Source organism: Aspergillus neoniger (assembly GCF_003184625.1).
Source record: "Aspergillus neoniger CBS 115656 unplaced genomic scaffold BO87scaffold_15, whole genome shotgun sequence".
Taxonomy (NCBI): domain Eukaryota; kingdom Fungi; phylum Ascomycota; class Eurotiomycetes; order Eurotiales; family Aspergillaceae; genus Aspergillus; species Aspergillus neoniger.
The window spans coordinates 191,662-209,850 of record NW_020291143.1 but is presented as its reverse complement, the minus strand read 5'-3'; the positions used below and the strand labels follow the sequence as shown (position 1 = coordinate 209,850).

General features: G+C 49.2%; 9 protein-coding genes across 9 annotated transcripts; 7 read left to right on the top strand and 2 right to left on the bottom strand.

Annotated features, from left to right (window-relative positions):
- The first annotated feature begins 228 nt into the window (after positions 1-228).
- Positions 229-1,099, top strand: BO87DRAFT_376353 (cytochrome c oxidase subunit 7). The gene is made up of 5 exons (XM_025623275.1): positions 229-282; positions 465-543; positions 615-675; positions 733-764; positions 837-1,099. Exons 1-5 carry the CDS (start codon positions 254-256, stop codon positions 864-866), a joined length of 231 nt encoding a protein of 76 aa, XP_025479949.1. The 5' UTR covers positions 229-253; the 3' UTR covers positions 867-1,099.
- A 553-nt stretch (positions 1,100-1,652) lies between these two features.
- BO87DRAFT_48290 (putative C6 transcription factor) lies at positions 1,653-4,349 on the top strand. Its single transcript, XM_025629314.1, has 6 exons — positions 1,653-1,819; positions 1,882-2,053; positions 2,107-2,162; positions 2,219-2,628; positions 2,685-3,577; positions 3,628-4,349. Exons 1-6 carry the CDS (start codon positions 1,758-1,760, stop codon positions 4,063-4,065), a joined length of 2,031 nt encoding a protein of 676 aa, XP_025479948.1. The 5' UTR covers positions 1,653-1,757; the 3' UTR covers positions 4,066-4,349.
- Positions 4,159-5,874, bottom strand: BO87DRAFT_376351 (kynureninase). The gene is made up of 4 exons (XM_025623274.1): positions 5,661-5,874; positions 5,276-5,613; positions 4,746-5,223; positions 4,159-4,682 (listed from the first exon to the last, which is right to left on the bottom strand). The coding sequence occupies exons 1-4, from the start codon at positions 5,818-5,820 to the stop codon at positions 4,267-4,269; spliced, it is 1,392 nt and encodes a 463-aa protein (XP_025479947.1). The 5' UTR covers positions 5,821-5,874; the 3' UTR covers positions 4,159-4,266.
- Positions 5,875-6,256: 382 nt separating this feature from the next.
- On the top strand, positions 6,257-8,019 carry BO87DRAFT_458840 (indoleamine 2,3-dioxygenase). Its single transcript, XM_025628899.1, has 3 exons — positions 6,257-6,581; positions 6,662-7,282; positions 7,348-8,019. Exons 1-3 carry the CDS (start codon positions 6,288-6,290, stop codon positions 7,726-7,728), a joined length of 1,296 nt encoding a protein of 431 aa, XP_025479946.1. The 5' UTR covers positions 6,257-6,287; the 3' UTR covers positions 7,729-8,019.
- Positions 8,020-9,512: 1,493 nt separating this feature from the next.
- On the top strand, positions 9,513-10,580 carry BO87DRAFT_425724 (MBL fold metallo-hydrolase; the record flags this gene model as incomplete). Its single annotated transcript, XM_025627324.1, has 1 exon — positions 9,513-10,580. The coding sequence occupies one exon, from the start codon at positions 9,513-9,515 to the stop codon at positions 10,578-10,580; it is 1,068 nt and encodes a 355-aa protein (XP_025479945.1).
- Positions 10,581-11,084: 504 nt separating this feature from the next.
- BO87DRAFT_425723 (putative cysteine dioxygenase) lies at positions 11,085-11,850 on the top strand (the record flags this gene model as incomplete). The annotated part of the gene is made up of 3 exons (XM_025627323.1): positions 11,085-11,396; positions 11,451-11,709; positions 11,762-11,850. 3 exons carry the CDS (start codon positions 11,085-11,087, stop codon positions 11,848-11,850), a joined length of 660 nt encoding a protein of 219 aa, XP_025479944.1.
- Positions 11,851-12,372: 522 nt separating this feature from the next.
- Positions 12,373-14,501, top strand: BO87DRAFT_48124 (Zn(II)2Cys6 transcription factor). The gene has a single exon (XM_025629313.1). It carries the CDS (start codon positions 12,494-12,496, stop codon positions 14,225-14,227), a length of 1,734 nt encoding a protein of 577 aa, XP_025479943.1. The 5' UTR covers positions 12,373-12,493; the 3' UTR covers positions 14,228-14,501.
- A 667-nt stretch (positions 14,502-15,168) lies between these two features.
- yaf9 (YEATS domain-containing protein YAF9) lies at positions 15,169-16,312 on the bottom strand. Its single transcript, XM_025629312.1, has 3 exons — positions 16,188-16,312; positions 16,097-16,121; positions 15,169-16,030 (listed from the first exon to the last, which is right to left on the bottom strand). Exons 1-3 carry the CDS (start codon positions 16,218-16,220, stop codon positions 15,324-15,326), a joined length of 765 nt encoding a protein of 254 aa, XP_025479942.1. The 5' UTR covers positions 16,221-16,312; the 3' UTR covers positions 15,169-15,323.
- Positions 16,313-16,462: 150 nt separating this feature from the next.
- On the top strand, positions 16,463-17,976 carry horA (ubiquinone biosynthesis protein COQ11). Its single transcript, XM_025629311.1, has 4 exons — positions 16,463-16,601; positions 16,684-16,738; positions 16,800-17,140; positions 17,209-17,976. Exons 1-4 carry the CDS (start codon positions 16,556-16,558, stop codon positions 17,628-17,630), a joined length of 864 nt encoding a protein of 287 aa, XP_025479941.1. The 5' UTR covers positions 16,463-16,555; the 3' UTR covers positions 17,631-17,976.
- Positions 17,977-18,189: the final 213 nt, after the last annotated feature.

Genomic DNA, 18,189 nt, shown 5'->3' with positions numbered 1-18,189 from the left:
CTTTTCTGGGCAGGCCGGGCTTCCACCAGAACACGCTATACTCGCTACGGTTAGGAGCTTGCATATTCACGTGATAATTATTAAGCCTCGCATCCTAAAGGCGGAAGTGGGAGTGTAGTCACGTGATATTCAAGGACCGTTCGGGTCCACACTTCACGACATCGACTGATCATTGTTGCTGCTAGCCTCTCATCTGCCATTGTCCCTCCTACTACCTCCATAACCCCCATTGTCGCTTTTGCGCACCGCCAAAATGTTCCGCACCGCTCCTCGTCTGGCTGGGTATGTTCGCTGATTTCATTTCGTCAATTGTACCCCCGCATGGCTTCCTGAGCGCGGCCGGGCTGACGGCTTGTCGGTCGGGACTTTCTGCTGCTCAGTTGCCTGAATATTCCGTGCAATTGGGACTCGGAAGCGAGACTCTACACTGGAAACAACTTGCTAACATAATTTGCTCTCCATAGGTTCGTGTTCCGTGAGAACCGTGTCCCTTACTACCAGCGCCTTTTCCAGCAGCACGACGGCAAGCGCCAGTGGTGGAAGGTCCGTTGACCCGCGAATAAATCCCAGCTCGCAAAAGAAATGAAGAAACCTAACATACGGGATTTCTACAGACTGAGCGCAGTGGTTACCTCATGTGGCCCTACCTCATCTCCGTCTACGGCATGGGCATCGGTAGGCTCTTCAAATACACCATGACAATGGATCACGGCTAATGTATATCTTTCTTAGCTACCACCTACGCTATGGGTCGTATGGTCTTTGTAAGTTGCACCTCGAAATACCGTGTTTCAATGGGGGTCCGTGATTGATAGATTTACTAATGCTCATCATAGGGCCACAAGACCTGGTTCGGCAAGGCGTAAATGCGGTCCTCGCCAACTTTGACACAGTGTACCTCTATTTCTCTGATAGGCAGCTAGAAAGAAAGATAACTGACGTTGTATATAACTTTCTCCAAAGCGTCAAAGCGTTAATACCTGCCTCGTTTTCTCTCGTATATTCCCGAGTACCCTGTGTCCCAGCCATCGTCCGCTTGTTTCGGGTGGATAAGAGAAACATTGACCAATGATCCGAGGAGAGGCAAGATTGAGGGTGCCTGCAACTGTACACTGTCTGCGTCTAAAGATACATGTCACAGCACATAAAGGTTGCAGAGCCTAGTCAACGCTTGTAGAATTACTACAATGGCATGATGCGACGCTGCTGGACTTCCTCGGTTCAGTTGGTATAACCTGCTTCAGGGTCATAAACATTGTATATCATTCGGCTACACTGGCCACTTCCCCTCCCAAGATTGTCGAATAGGCTACTATCGCCCAGACGTATCGTATGTAGTTACCTGATCGAGGTGAAGCTTGTCCGTAGATTAGTCATCCTTACTTTTTATGGCGCTTTATCCAAATTGGGAAGCAAGATACGGCCAAATAGTTGACAATCAGCGGAAGGCCTTCCAACGTTTGGCTGGTAGTTCAACATCCCAGTCTCCAAAATGTTCAAGCCATAGTACATATCGCCTGCTCTGCGATCTGGATGTCAAGGCTTAGATAGCCTTACAATGAAGATAATAGTCTATGGTAACTGCTACCTGTCAATGAGAATACTCAAGAAGTGGGGATATTGTACCTCCTAGGAGCGTATAAGCGTCCCTGCGTACGGCAGCACAAGGCTTCCACTAGCAGGTGTAACTGACAAAAAAGTCCCAGTATCCCATGATTTATATACATTGCACATTTACGCGAATATAAGGGTGTGACATGGCGTCCACATCTGCTGAGCGGCCGGCTAAGCGAGTGCGGCAAGCTTGTGAACCATGCAGGTGAGACGGAACATTAGTCCGATCTTGCACTATATGACGCACTCCTCACTGAGTCTTCGCAGACGCAAGAAGGCAAAATGTCCTGGGGAGCAGCCAGTCTGCTCCTTGTGCGCCCGGTTAAACCAGCAATGCGCCTATGCTGGAGAACATAGATCTTCGACAGCTGGGCTTGCCATCCCACGGGAGGGGGCTTCTGTGCCTCCCGGCTCAGAGAACAGGATCTCGGAAATCTTGGTAAGCCAATATTTATGACAGGGTTATTGCTGAATTCTGATATATTCCTACAGGAGGAACGACTGGGAAGCCTTGAGGCTAGAATGGGGCAAGTTCTCGATGCCCTGGGGTAATACATAGCTTCCCTCATGCGATGTCATCTGTGTTCTAACTTGTTCAATCTAGGCAGAACAGCCCCAGAAAAGAGCCACGGGAAGTTGCTCCTCGCACTGCTGTAATGAGCAACGCAGTGGCATCCCTTCTAAGCCCAAATATCCCCTTCCCCACTTGGGAAAAGGTGCTCGCGATGGCAGAGCTTTATCTGATATATTGCCACTCGCAGCCCCTTCCACTCTTTCAGAAGGAAGGCTTCCTCGATAGCCTGAGGAGCCGTGACCCAGAGATAGTATATGCGATGTTGGCGCTGAGCATTCGGTTCTCTCAGGACGAGAGTTCGCAGACTGGCGGGTTTACGTCACTTGTGAATGGCTATACGGAAGTAGCCAGGGGCTTGGTTATGAGGAGGGTATCGGAAGGGCCGATAGAGCTCTCAACTCTTCAGAGCCTATGCCTCTTGAGTTTGGTGGATTTTGCCAGTAATACGACCACTGACATGTCAGAATGATAGCCTTGCTGACTTGATCACTTTTAGATGGAAACACACACCGTTCGAGCATCCATTGCAGTTTGGCAATGAACTTGGCACAATGTGCCAACCTTGGCCTAGAGTCTGGCTTAGTACAACCCCCAGCTGCACGTGAAGAGCGCAGGCGCTGCTTCTGGAGTATTTGTCTCTTGAAGCGTCTTCACGGAGTTGATTTCGACAATCTAGATTTTCCTGATGGCTGCTTTCTCCAGTTCCCAGAAAGTCCTAGCCGGCCGCCTCCAACGATTTCATCAAGCAACGGGGCGAATGAAACGCGGTCATCAGGCATGCAGGATCAGGGTATCTTAGCATACGTGATCATGCTCAGTGAAATATTTGCCAAAACTGCAAAATATGTCAGACGCCATGGGAAGCCTAGCAACGTACCCCCATGGTCTTCACAATCTGAGTATTCGAGAATATTGACTGCTCTTATGGAACGGGAAACGCAGATGCCATACAGCCACAGGTTCAAGCCAGCGAACTTGAGTGAAAGAACACTTGAGGATCTACAAGAAAGGAGGGATTACTGGGGACCATGGTTACTGAATCAGTTCCTATATCATACGATTCTGTGTCTTTTAAATCACCCGCTATTGCTCTCTCTCAGCCTCAGAAATTTCCGGAGTACGATTCCCGAGATTTTCTTGCAGCACAGCTCGGACTTGATCTCGTCGCACACGACATGGATAATTCATTTTATCGACTACTTCGAAGAAAGATCTTTCGTTGTCTCGGATCCTTTCTTGGGCTATAGTGCTGCCGTGGTAGCAACCATTGAATTGCAGCTTAGCTTCACGGAGAACACTACCATTCGCGAAGAGAAACGCAACAGGTTTTACAAATGTGTTAGTTTCGTGCAGAATCTAGGACGCAAGTGGCCACATATGGCACGTTTGGTAAGGGAATATCTTTCCATACTCACTTTTATCTGCTGACTTTCAGACAGGCGGACAGATTGCAGAGCTTGGAAGATGCTGTGTCAGCATCCTATGAACTTGAGTCTGGTGCTCAGAATAAGTACTTACTCATAGATCTCTCGCGCTTCTGGGAGATCCTCGAGTATTCTTCCAATAGTGACGCAGAGTCAGCCCGTCGCATGTTTGGGGACTCACTCTATTCTGAAGCTCCCACACCTGGAGCCGAAGTGTCGCAGACGTCCCCTTTACCGGAGCCTTTTCGTTTGCATACACAACAATCTCTACCACAGTCGCCAACATCTCAATTCAACATTCAGACCCCCATCATCACGGCCGATGCACAGTATCCTATGGGTGTCGGCTTGCCTACTTACGATGAATACTCAATATTAGCCACAAACTTCTTTTCGCAAGCCCAGGACTTTCTGCGAAGTGGTGATCCGAGAAACGGATTCGGAAACTTATGACTTCGACAGTATGAGTCTCTCATAAAGTCCCTACATATATTATTTGCTTTTGCACAGTGACTGTGGACCATTCCTCAGAGGGATCCTCAAGCCCTCACACTAAGAATAAAATATGTTGGTATCTATCTCTAAAACTATCCATCAAAGAGCGCACTATCAAAATCGAACTCAGTCCTGCACAAGCGATCTAATGAACCCCCGTCACTGTTGTAGCGCACCCTTGAAGATATTCACAAATGTCCAAACCTCGCTGAAGCTGTTGTACAAAGGAACCGGAGCAACACGCACGACACCCGGCTCCCGCTTATCGCAGACTATTCCTGCTTCCTGCAACTTCTGCGCAACATTCTGCAACAGGCCAGGCTTGAGGAGCAGACTCAGTTGTGCGCCTCTCGCATCGGGGTCTGTGGGCGTGATAATGCTGAACGGCCTGGATTCCTCTTCAGTATCCTTGAGCAAAAGGAACTCAAGGTACGCTGTTAGCATCTTTGATTTCTTGCGAAGATCTGCCATTGATGTTTCATCAAACACCGATAGGGCGGCACAAAGACACGCAAGGTCGATAGCCGAAGGATTCGATATCTGAAACCCTCCAGCGCCAGGAATGGGCTTGAACTCTGAATATCAATCGAATCAGCTTACTAGCCCACGGAGTTGTCTATAGCAATGTGCACACATACTGTTATCCATCTTGAATCTGACCGATCGATCACCACCATACCATCCGGTTAGACGGTGACGGAACTTGGGTGCATCTTCTCCCGCGCTGTAATCGACTTCTCCGTGTTGTTCATGCACGAAAAGGCCTCCCATTGCCCCAGGACCAGCATTTCCGTACTTATACGTGCACCATGCTGCAAAATCAACGTTCCAATCATGCAGGTTTAGCTCAACATTAGCGAAGGCATGGGCAAGATCCCAGCCAACAACCATGTTTCGTGAATGAGCATATTTAGTAATTTTCTGAATTTCGAACAGTTGTCCAGTATAATATTGGATACCAGGAAGGAGAATCATAGCAGCCTCATCAGCATGTTTGTCGATATAAGAGAAAATCTTCTGGGTGGAAATCTCGTATTCGCCTTCGTCTGGGCCGATGAGCACCATAGACTCCTTAGGATCCAGGTCGTGCCAGGCAATATGAGATTCGATAGCATACTATATGGAAGTCAGTGCCGTGATAGCAGAAGGCAGCCTCTTTCGAACATACGTGATCACTTGGAAAAGCCTTCCAGTCCATCAAGATCTTGTGCTTGGTTTGCGTCGGCTTGTAGAAACTAGCCAGCAGAAGATGAAGGTTCGTTGTAAGTGTTCCCATCGCTGCGACTTCTTCTGGCTTTGCTCCCACAATCTTGCTCATTGATTCAGCTGCTTGCTCTGAGAGCAGCTGCCATTGCTTCAAGGGTGAGCCCTCAAGATCAGTGAAGTGGCCGCCAACTCCGATAGATGACCAAGTGTCCAACTGTGCTTCTAAGTACTTTGCTGTGGCCTTGGGCTGAATGCCAAGTGAGTTACCGCAGAAGTAAATGCATGACTCGGGTGAAAGGCCTGTGACAATCAGTGACGAGATCTACAGCTGTCAGAATGGTACTAACCAGGCTTTGCTAGCTTTTTGGAAGCAATGTTTGCTTTCGATGGGACGATGAACTTCTCCCGGAACGCTGCAAGGCTATCAGAAGAGTCTAGAGATGCTGCATATTCCCTTGTCGCTGCTTCGGCGGGGAATGCCAGGCTGACGCCATTCGACTTCGACATTGTGGATTTGGATGGTAATTGAACAGGATATCGAAGGATAACGAGAAGGAACGGATGAACACCAGGAACCAGCCGCTGACAGTCACCAATTAACATTTATATATGGACTGGCGTGTGACACAAGGCACTTCCATTTGTCCCTCCCACCGGATCCGGATACCGTTCCGCTTCCGCCTCACCATCCGTGTTGCCGGAGGAGCGATAACACAGCATCCACTCTAGAAACCCGGGTGGTTGCTAAGTTTCCGTTAACCTACTGCCTTTCTGCTCTAGAATGGTCGTTGTGGAACGGAGAATAACCTGTATCTGCTCATCCAGATGCCCCTTTTTGGATCCCTGTGGATCCGGCTTTCTTCCGTCCCTCCTTGGGAATACGATATAAACACTTGAATCTACTCTTACCTGCATAATGAACTATTCCACAAAGTCTTGTATATCAAGCTATACACTGAATTGCACTTCTTAACATGCTCTACACACCAGAAATTTCGCTTATTGAGTACGGTGTCTCCCTCCAGAACGGGTTCCTCCCGGAAGTTCCTCCCTTACGGAGATTGGAAGACCCTTACTATTCTCCTTGGGAGAACATCGCTCAAGACTTGCCTGAACTCATTCGGTTAGGTACTATCAGGAGGTCCGTAGATGACCTGGGTATACTCTCTACGAAGAAGTTGCGGGGAGAACCTGAGTGGCGGAGAGCATATGTTGTGCTTGCTTACCTTACACACGCCTACATCTGGGGTGGTGACAAGCCGAAAGATGTACTACTCCCCTTGTCTCAATACTACCTTTCTTGTCTATCACTACATATCCCGTGCTTTCACTGACACCAACTATACAGGTGCTACCCCCCTGCATCTCACGCCCATTCATCGAAGTATCGAACCACTTAGAGCTACCACCATGTGCCACTTATGCTGCCCTCAATCTTTGGAACTTTTCGGTACGCTCCGCTGACACGGACGTTACGGATCCGGACAACCTATCAGTGGTGACCTCGTTTACTGGCACCAAGGACGAAGAATGGTTTTTCGTTCTCTCTGTCGCTATCGAGGCCAAGGGAGCGCAGCTCATCGAGATAATGCTCGACGCCATGCATGGAGCCACTGTCGATGATAACCAGCGTGTTGTTTCTCGTCTCGAGCAACTGAACTATGGTCTGAAGGAACTTGGTGACCTCTTGGAACGCATGTATGAAAATTGTGCGCCACCCGTCTTTTACCATCAACTACGCCCATACTTGGCCGGCAGTAAGAACATGACATCGGCTGGGTTACCAAATGGTGTATTCTACGATACTGGAGAAGGCCGAGGCGAGTGGCACCAATACAGTGGTGGTAGCAATGCCCAGAGTTCTTTGATCCAAGCCTTCGACATTTTCTTGGGCGTGGAGCATTCAGCCACCGGAGAGACCAAGCCTCACGGCAAGATCAATCCTCAAGTCATGACTGGTTTTATGCAGGTAAGAGTTGATCTCTAAGGAATTATCTAGACCAAGCAATGTCGATACTGACTGTATATTCCCAGAACATGCGAAACTACATGCCAGGCCCTCACCGACGCTTCTTGGAAATGATGCTCCGCACGTCCAATGTGAGATCCTATGTTTTGAGCCACAAGCCAGGATCTGCTCTGAGGGATGCATACAATATGGCGGTTATGTCACTTGGGGGATTCCGCGATAAGCATGTGCGGATGGTGACTCGATACATCATCATGGCTGCAAGGACTCCGCCGCCGAACCAAGTATCTTCGAGGACAAACCTGGCCACGACAACGTCGACATTAGTGGATAATTCTCATGAGAAACTCAATGCCGGCGTCAGGGGAACAGGCGGGACAGATCTGATACCGTTTCTTAAACAGACCAGGGACACAACGAAGGCTACAGCCAGCTACACCGACTAAACCGCAGCGATGCAATTGAACTTTTTGGCTATGCGACTTTTGATACCATATAAGCAAATCGTTTCATGAATCTCATACCCCCTTACGACTACCGAGTTATGAATGATTGCTAGACGATTTTCTTGCTGCATAATTACTTCATAGGACATGTTCAGGACAGGCAGTCTGCGGGGACGGGAGCGGAGGCGGATACGGATGGCGGGAAAGCTGGACTTTCGATGATATCCGAGGGGATCCGCAGGAACTGAGTCTTATCGCGTGTCATCTATCTGACTCCACTTACATCATGATAGAAGCACACTTGAATCATTACTTCTGTGTTTTTCGAGACCCGTAGTGGTTGGAGACCCATTAATATAGTGATAAGTAGCAAAACAATCATTTAAAATCATCAATGCATCTCCTCTATTGCGGATATTCGCCATGCAGCCATTGTTCCCACCTTATTGGCAAGCAGGACCACTGTTACACAAAAGCAAACAGAGCTGTGAGAAGGGGCCAACCAGGCCAGGCGATCTTCCAGCTCTCCTTGACACTGATACCCACTGGTCTCCTTCGAGAATGGCGCTAGAACCTCCCCTGTAGTCGTCCACAAGAGGACACTGTTGTATCAGTGACTCCCACATGCAGCACCTACAATACGTAACGAGCTTCTCACATCCCAACTCAACAAGTGAGCTTGTCAATTATGCTCGACATCCGCAGAATACCGCCAATTGAAAGTCCCCGAAGAACGAAGTTATCGTTTCCTATAACTAAGTAGGAAAAGACAAATAAACACCGATTCGGCGACCAACAAAGCCCTACCGCAGCATATCGAAACCATGATACACCTCTCAAATCAAGCACCAACCAGCCCTCTCCCAATATATCAGATGAACGAGACATCTGACCAAGAACCTCCCCTTTGCTCTCCTGCTAGTAACCCAACTAAGAACCTATGCGGTCATTGTTCTCGTGACTGTTCTTCTCTCCCATAGCACCAACTTGTCCTTTCCCACGGGAAACCCCTTGCCCTCCCATATCAGCAACTTGCTACCAGATAGAACACAGCCAGCCAGCCTATCAGCCCACCCAATCAACACCTAACAAACCAAATTCGACCGGGCAAAATCCCCGACCTGTAATCTGTTATCCAAGTCTCACATTCCGACCAGGCAGGTCTCAACCAAGACAAAATCAAGGGGTGTGCCGCGAAAAAAGGTATCGGCGATTGAAGCTTATCCGTTCGGCGACCGGCTTATCACACCATCAACGCCATTATGGCGATGCACACCGCAATTCTCGGCCAGTGAGATATGTTGTCGCAGATCTGAGGAATTTCAAGTACTCCTGAGTGCCCAGGAAGGTGGTCCGGGGCGGTGATACGTATATCTGGTGGTCATGGCGTTCGATGGGCTTGTGGTTGCTTCTTTATAGGTAGTTTTCCAGTTGTTCTTGGTGCAGTGGCGGATAAGAAGGAGATGGATATATTACTACCAAATTTGGACAGGAACCCGGGGACCTTGAAAAGCCTTCAGGTCGGCGAGGTAGGGGATCGGGGATCGGGATTGAGATGGCAATTGTATAGAGTCATAGTATTAGCATCTCGCCCGAGAAGAGGAATGGATATGTGTAAGAGGTTTCTACGTATAAAAAGAGAAAATATTTTAGAAAAGAAACCGACATACACATCGAGTCATTCATTGTATGAAGTCAAAAAAAAAAGCTACATGAACGAAGTATATACATCACTAACGCAACGTCTACACAACGAGCAGAAGAGGAACCAGCAACATCACACGATGGAACCAATCATCCATCCCATATTCGAGAAACAAACCTCAACATGGCAATACATCGTAGCCTGTCCAGAGACACACGAAGCCGTGATCATCGACCCAGTCCTCGACTTCGATCCATCCCAACTCACCGTGACTACAACCTCAGCCGACGAACTTCTTGATTTTGCGGCCTCAAAGGGCTATCACATCACTCGAATCCTCGAGACACACGCTCACGCCGACCATCTCACCGCAGCCCACTACATCCAGACCAAGCTCCATCATCAACAGCGCTCATCCTCCTCCTCCTCCTCCTCCTCATCATCAGAATCAAGTCCCAAAGTCCCCATCTGCACCGGCCACCGCATCCGCCAAGTCCAAGCCACATTCGCACAACGATACAACATCCCGTCCAACGACCTCTCCACCGCATTCGACCACCTCTTCCAAGATGACGAGACCTTCCAGATCGGACGCATCACCGCCCAAGTCCTCCATCTGCCCGGCCACACGCCCGATCACAGTGGGTACATGATAGGCAGCAACGTATTCACGGGCGACTCGATCTTCAATCCAGATGTGGGCAGTGCGCGGTGTGATTTCCCGCATGGAGATGCCCGCGCCTTGTATCAGTCTATGCGGAAGCTGCTGGCGCTACCGGAGCATGTTAAGCTGTATACGGGGCATGATTATCCGCCTGCTGATTCTACGACTAATCGGGCGCCTAAGGCTTTTGTGACAGTCAAGGATCAGAAAGAGGGGAATAAGCATGTGAAGGAGGGAACTGGGGAAGAGGAGTTTGTGAAATGGAGACAGGAGAGGGATGCTGCGTTGGGTGAACCTCGTCTCTTGCATCCTTCGTTGCAGGTTAATGTTCGGGGTGGGAGATTGCCTTGGGGTGATACGGGGAATCGGCGGAGGGCTTTTCTTTGGATGCCTGTGAAAGTTCCCGAGGTTATGGGGAGTGGTACTAGTAGGAGAGGTGTATCTACGATGTCTATGTCGTCGGCTAGGATCGGGGGTAGTAGTTGGCGGGCTGTTCTGAGCTCTGTTGATAGGGTGAGGATGGTTATGCGCAGGTTTGTATAGATGACGGAGTTGTGTATAGTATGATGGTATTAATTAGATTAAATTGGGCATTCTTTGTGACAGAAGGATCAAAACCTCCACGTAATGATATGCGCGGTCAAGTGGCCTAGAACTTGGTTATCGTCGTCATGAGCCTTTTCAGGAAGATCCTGAGCTGGACATTTGTCTGTCGCACGCGGTGTGTAGATCGGATTTCCGGGGGTTGTTCAAGGGGTTACTGAATGCTTGCTCTGTGATTAATGGGAACTTTTTATTGGCTGATGGCTGTTCGGGGCGCTTTCATTGGATGATTCTCAATCGCCGATAGGTGTTCTCTCCGGTCGCCGATTGAACTTGTCGGCCATCCAAAAGCTGTGTGTTGAACAAAATACGGAGCTGGGACTTTATCTAAAGCTACCAATATCACAATTCCATTAAGGTATAAAGGAACAACGAGAAGACCATGTTCCACTTCCAATAGGTACCAAACTTTCAACTTTCAACTTTAACATCTTGGTGACAATAATGGCTTCTACAATGCTTGCAACTTTCCCTGGCTCTACTGCCAGCTATACTACCTCCCACCTGAACAAGGACTCGGCTCCGTTATTGGTCGAAGAGGACAACTATACATTCGAGCAGCTTGTACAAGACCTGAGAAGCTACCTAGGTAGCTCTCGCGGCATTGATGGAGAGAATGTTGACCACAATGTTCTGATTGCCTTCATGTCCAAATACGCTTCTAACCCTAAAGACTGGTCACGGTTCGCACGAAACGACGTGAGCAAGAACTATACTCGCAATTTGGTGGAGGATATCAATGGCCGTGCCAACCTGGTTAGTCTTGAATCTGGAGATTGTTATGGTTCTTGACGACTAACACGCCAACAGTTGGTTCTAGTCTGGAACCCTCAAAAAGGCTCGCCCATCCATGATCACGCAGATGCGCACTGCATCATGAAGATCCTCGGGGGAGAACTGAACGAAGTGATTTACGACACGCCAGATCCCGAACGAGGCCATGATGCCCCTTTGACGGTCAAGCAAGAGACAACGTACAAGACCGACGAAGTTGCGTATATCTGTGACCAGATCGGGCTGCATAGGGTCATGAATCCACAGAAAGATCAAGTTGCTGTTTCTTTGCATTGTAAGTTGACCTCGATCCTGCGGAAAGGTATAGTTGTCTGACGCGTCTGCAGTGTATACGCCGCCTAATGCTGCGGACTTCGGCTACAACATCTATGATCGCGACACTGGACGGAGCAGCCATGTCTATCAGGCATCTTAGGGGGTGAGAGGAGGATTTGGACAAGGACAGACGAGTGCAGGACACTCGCTATGATTCATGACTAGCGTTGATTAATCTGTATGCATTTAGACTGAGATTTGGCGGACCTGGAATTTGAAATTCCAGGGACTGTTGCTGTTGGCATCTTTGTATTACAGCGACCTAGATCAGTTTGAGGCGAATAAGCCATGCATAGTAATACCCAGTTCAGTGTCTATCTAGAAGGACTGCCACTCTTCGAGGTAGTTGATGCAGATTGGGAAACAAAGATTTTTCCCACATAGTGTAAAACAGATTATACGATTTATTGAATATAAGATGGACCCACTTAAAGTTAAAGTATATTATAAAGAGATAAAATAGAACTCATTGAGTTTACGAGGTACTGAAGTGGCGATATTCACTTACTTCTTTATGCATAAAGTAGATTAGTCATGTGAGCTTATGAGTCTGCATTTACCCGAGTAGGCATGGACCATAAAGTGTGCATCTCCATGACTGTATCTGCTTCGACGCCAGCTGGATTCTTCTGTCTCCTCACCCCCGGAACAGTCGTCTGTTCGTATGAAAAATATGCTACTACTACTTATACTCTTTGGACATATGTCAGCATGAATGAGAGCTTCCAGCCAGAGTACTGAACATGACTCGTCCGTCATTGCTGGCCTGTACGGAATGTCGCAAGCAGCATCTGAAATGCGACGCCCAAACCCCCACCTGCTCTCGCTGCTTACAGAACCGACTTAAGTGTAATTATCTTCCTTCTAGACGTGGTGGGAGACGGAAAACCCGTGAAGCACTTCGGCAGCATCACGATGCATCTTCCGCAGACCTGCTCTTGTCACCTCACCCTACCGATATGAGTGGGCGTGATGCTTCTTCGACTGTTTCTGGTCAGCAGAACCAGCGCATCACCCCAGTCGTGGAAGGCCAAGTTCAAGACGCTGCAGATTCTGATGCTCGGCTAGTCCGCCTGTATTATGAAAACTTTCACTCAGCGCATCCAATCCTGGTTCCCGCGCCCTTGTATGAAGAACGCAAGTACCCAGCGTACCTGCATGAAGTCGTCACACTCATAGGTGGCCATTTCTTGTCTACTGGCTCTCTTCCTGATATGGCCAGTTTGCAACTGAGCACTGATGGAGAGAAGACGCCATGCAAGGTTCAGGCCCTTTTGCTTTACTCGATATTGTCATGCGCTCGCGGCGAGTGCTCGCAAGCTCACACATCCTTTTCGCAAGCTGTCGACATTGCCTTGGAACTTGGAATGTACCGACAAGAGTATGCGTCCACGTCTTCCAATGCCGTGGAAGCTGAGAGCCTGCGCCGGACTTGGTGGGAGCTTTTCATCGTCGATGTCTACATGGCAGCTCTGCAGAAGAGAGTGGTCTTGCGATGCAGTGGTGTCCCTTACGACGTTGCTTTGCCTTGTGAGGAGTCCGTATATGCCAATTACACCAATATACCATCGCCTCCAACTCTTGCTGGGTTCAATAAACGCATCTTCGCTAATGAAGAAACAAGCTACTCATCCTTCAGCTACCGCATCGAAGCGGTATGCATCCTGGCACGGGTATTGGTCTTGAATAGCCTGCCAGAAACACATAGGGATCACTTGCAAGCTGTCGAAAATGCGCTTGTTAGCTGGACAAATCACCTTCCACCAAACAAAGTCGATATCGTGGATACGTACGGCAGCGTCGATGAAATACTTTTCCAGGCACACACTACTATTCACTTTGCTGCAATGCTCCTGCATCTTCCAAGAAGCAGTCTTCGGCCCGTCTGTCCAGAAACAGAATGTCCGATTTGCCCAGTGATTCCATCTCGACTTTCACCATCCTTCACCCGACATGTTCATGACATCAAAGCCACGGAGGCATCCAAGCAACTCTCCAATCTTCTCTCAGTCCGCCCCAGCGTGCAAAGATACAGTCCATTTGTGGTGTTCAGCTTAGTACTCTGTGGAATGGTCCAGCTTGCCACAAGTCGTATCCATTCCTCAGAATGTTCGGATCATCACTGTAACCGTATCATCTTGGTTCTAGGCTGTCTCAAGACACTGAAGCAGAAGTGGCCCATCGCAAATCGAGCTCACTACTTCCTCCGGAGCGTTGCAGCAGAAACATTTACGGCCTGGATTGAGTCCCGATATCCACAAACCAGCAACGCTGTGCCTCTAGCCTCAAGGAATGGCCCCAGCTATCCACCTGAAAATAATGCTTGGCTCTCTGTTGTTAGCAGCAATGACACATCCAGGCCTATGGAGACTGATGCACAAGGCATATTCTCGCCGGGGCTATTATCCGCATACATTGACCCAACCTGCAGCGAGCCGCTGCTTCTAGGTCCTATGCCTGATCTTGACTTCACATGATTTGCCTCAATGTGATGACCAACCAGAGGCTAATAATCTGCGAACGTGCAATCTCCCGAGGACCTCTGAACCTTGCTTGAGAAGCCCTACTACCTTATTCGCTGCAGTATTATGGACCGCGCTACTACTACTCTGGGTGTCGCTGCGATGCACATTAAGCAGACTTTGCAACACTAAACGCTATCCTGCCTGGCACTGCTCACGGCTATTGCTACGGACTCGAGCTTGCCCTCGAATACGCCTTCCAAGTCTCCATTTCGCCCTCCTCGGACTTGACTACGTGAAGTGTCCCCGCAGCTACGCTCACCTCGACTAGGCCTATCGCTGTTCAAAAAGAGGTTTATGGTTTTCTTGTAAGCTGATGCATCGTATCACCATTTTATTATGGGTCTTGTCGAGCGTGGCTCGAATGAGAAACAGGGTTGACTGTCGCTTCTAATACCTGTTATAAAACGGAAAAGCGATCTTTGCTGGATCTACCAGAAGCCGAACATCTGTTATGAGGGATTGGTTGGTCTCAACATGCCTCTACGTTCTAAATTTTAGGGGATGGTTGCTGGGCGGGTCAAGAAGGACAAGACCATGCGGACAGCTGTGGCTCCTAAGTTGGAAGGACATAATGGACTAAGTAGCCGAAGGCCACGGGCTCTGAGCAAGTACGTGAAAATAACGAAGACTAAAATGCATGATAATGTTCGCATTGTTTTTGTATGTGTAGCTCCTAGTTCTAACTATGTGTGCGTCAAATGTATCATGACAGTAGTGAACCGGAAATGTTCACTGTAGGCTTCCAAGTCGTGTAGGTCTATGTCCTTGCAATTTCGCCAGCAAGCAATTCTGGAAGTAGCTCTACAGCGAGGGCTCAGCATAGGGCTATAATCCCTTTGTAGTCCCCATAGGCTACTGATGATGTGCCTTATCCCACCCTAGAAAGGGAGTACTTCGGGGAAACCTGTTTAATCAATGCCAGCAAGGAGATCCCAAATATCGCCGGGCAATAATGACGCCAGCTGGGCAACCGAAGCGTATCAACACGCGAGTAGAGCACGTCTCAGAACGTGTTATCCAAACATCCACATCCCAATCTTCTCAACACTTAACGCTTCTTTGTAGTAGCCGGGACGCCCTCACTCGCACGCAGCTCCGCCAACTTCTTCTCCCGCTCAATCAACCGTTCCCTTTCCTCTTTGATCATCCGTTCAACCGTCTTATTCGCCTCCCCCAACCGATCCATCTCACTACTCTCCGTCGTCCGACTATACGGATTCTCCGCGGACGAGTTCGCTGGAATCTCAGCCGTCCTCACCCCCTTCTGCTGCTGCTGCGACTGCTTGGTATTCTTTCCACCCTTTCCCTTCTGCGGTTGCCCTGTCGCCCCCGCGCCACCCGTCAAAAGCTCATAAAACTGCTCCACGGGTTCATTGAACACCACCTCCTCGTAGTTCTGGCTGACCACCAGCTCGCGGCGCTCTTTCTTCGCTTCCGCGTCTGGTCCGTACGGATGCAACTTCAAGCTATGCCATAGGGTTTGCGGCTTCTCGGTCGACTCCGGAACAAAGTATAGCTTGATCTGGATCTCGAATTCACCCCATCCGGTCTCGGTCACTTCGAAGGGGGCCTGTTCGATCGTTCGCACGTTCTGGGCATATGTCTCGTGGAGCTTGAATTGTACTTTCTTTAGCCAGTAGGAGATGTCTTCGTCGTTGACGCCTTTCACGAATACGCGCCACTGGTGCGTGTGGTCTGCTGGGACGTGGGGAGGTTTCTTGGCTGGGTCGAAGGGTTGGGCTTCACTGCCAAAGACTGTTGTGGGTTATTAGAATGGATTTGACTTGGGAAATGGAAAGAAAGTAGAAAGTAGAGGCATACCGAATGGTCGGAAGACAGAGACGCCCTTGTATAGTTGGCATAGGTTAGTCGGTCGGCCTGGTCTTGTATGATCTGGGAGGGATGGACTCACTCTGACGCGCTTGGTTCCTGTCGCTGATGGCATGCTGCAAGACTGACGATATAACCAATTTGTGATAAGCAGGTCGTATGCAGATACCGGGCAAGAAAAGAATATATCGATGGTTAAGAAGGGAGTGTGTAGTTCCAGTGTCGCTCTTGTCGCGATCCAGGCCGCGGAATCTCTGCAGTTGCACGTGACGGATGCGGGTGATACGATAAGGAATCCGGCGGAAGCTGAGCTGCGGCGGGTGGTCGCTGCTTCCTCCGGGTTCGAGCTCCGGCGATTTGGAATTCATGAAAATGTTTCGTTGACTTCAGTATCTTAATTCTCACAAAAGCAAATACGTTTGATTCGAGCTTAATTGATTCTACCCCACAATGGCAGCAAAGAGGGTGGTTGTCGCCGGCGGAAACGGCTTCTTGGGTATGTGGTTCATGCAGTCTATGTACCTACCTACTAGCCGGATGATTGAGCAATCAATGCTAACGGTTTATTTCCCGTACAGGTTCGAGGATTTGCAAATCGGCTGTCGCTAGAGGATGGGAGGTTACGTCGCTTAGGTACGATCGCTATTGATCTTGATATCTTATAGAATTCATCTAAATCATACACTGGTATTAGTCGCTCCGGAGAACCGCGATGGAATACCGTCACTGGTTCTCTCAATCGTCCAAGCTGGGCCAGCTCAGTCGAATGGGCTAAGGCCGATATGCTCAAGCCGGAAACCTACAAACCCTTTTTGAATGGTGCGAACGCCGTCGTCCATAGTATGGGAATCCTCCTCGAGGCGGACTACAAAGGGGTGGTGCAAGGACGAGAACCAATCCTTAGCGGATTGCAAAAGGCATTTGCGGCGTCAAAACCAGGCAGTCAGGATCCGTTGCAAAGGCGGGAAGGAGAACCTCTTCAAGTAAAAGAGCGCAATGGGCAGTTTACATATGAGCTTATGAATCGCGATTCTGGTACGTGCGGTCGCGGGTCAATGCTGGAATGGATAGATTGCTAACATCTTGATTACCCTTCATTTTAGCGGTCGCATTGGCGCAAGAAACCCTCAATGAACATGTCCCGACCTTTCTCTACATCTCTGCTGCTTCAGGCGCGCCGGTTCTCCCCAGTCGATATATCACAACGAAGAGAGAGGCAGAATCTATCATCGCAGCGAAGTTGCCGGAGCTGCGGAGTGTCTTTGTGCGAGCCCCGTTTATGTACGATGAAAGCAGGAAGTTCACACTCCCCATTGCTCTTGGTGGCTTCGTCGGTTCTCAGGTCAATGCGCTTTTGGGCAACAGACTGGACTTCCTGGGCTCTATGGTCACGAAACCCTTCCAGGTGGATACTGTGGGTGAGGCTGTAATGGAAGCCCTGGATGACGAATCTGTCCGAGGTGCCTTGGGAGTAGAGAAGATAGAAGCGCTAGCTACGAAAGCGTGGAGGAAGAGCATGCTATAAGGGAGGAGCACAAGGACAAGAAATTGATTGCCAAACTAACATGTCAGACTGGCTGCTTGGCGCCTGGAGTGAGAATATTTCCAAGGTGAGCAAGGCGAAGACCTATCTACCGACCAGGCCCATGGAAGGCCTGTGAATTTAGGTCAAATTCCCGGCCGAGCGCACGTCATCATCTGATTTCGCTCTGAGATAACGGCATCAGCAAAGTGGCTTTGTGACCAGGCCATCTCGAGCTGTCCAGGGAATCTCTCTGGAAGCTGCCATAGTGTACACTACATCATGTATCATAAATGAGGCTATAACCAAACATGCCTAATTCGTGTTTCAAGGGACCACCCGTCATTAGGCCGTCAGGTGACTTGGTATCTCGGTCAAGATGATGGTGTGACTGAGATAGGTGCGGCTCGTATGTGCTATAACTGGATGTCAACTTCGTCAAGCAGGGTGGCGAACCCTGCAAGGGGAGTCCGTCGGCGACCTTCTTTGCATTTGTCCAGTATAGTCCGGAACGAGGTGCAGAAAAATGAAAATTGACGAAGCGCACACATCAAGTTGCTGT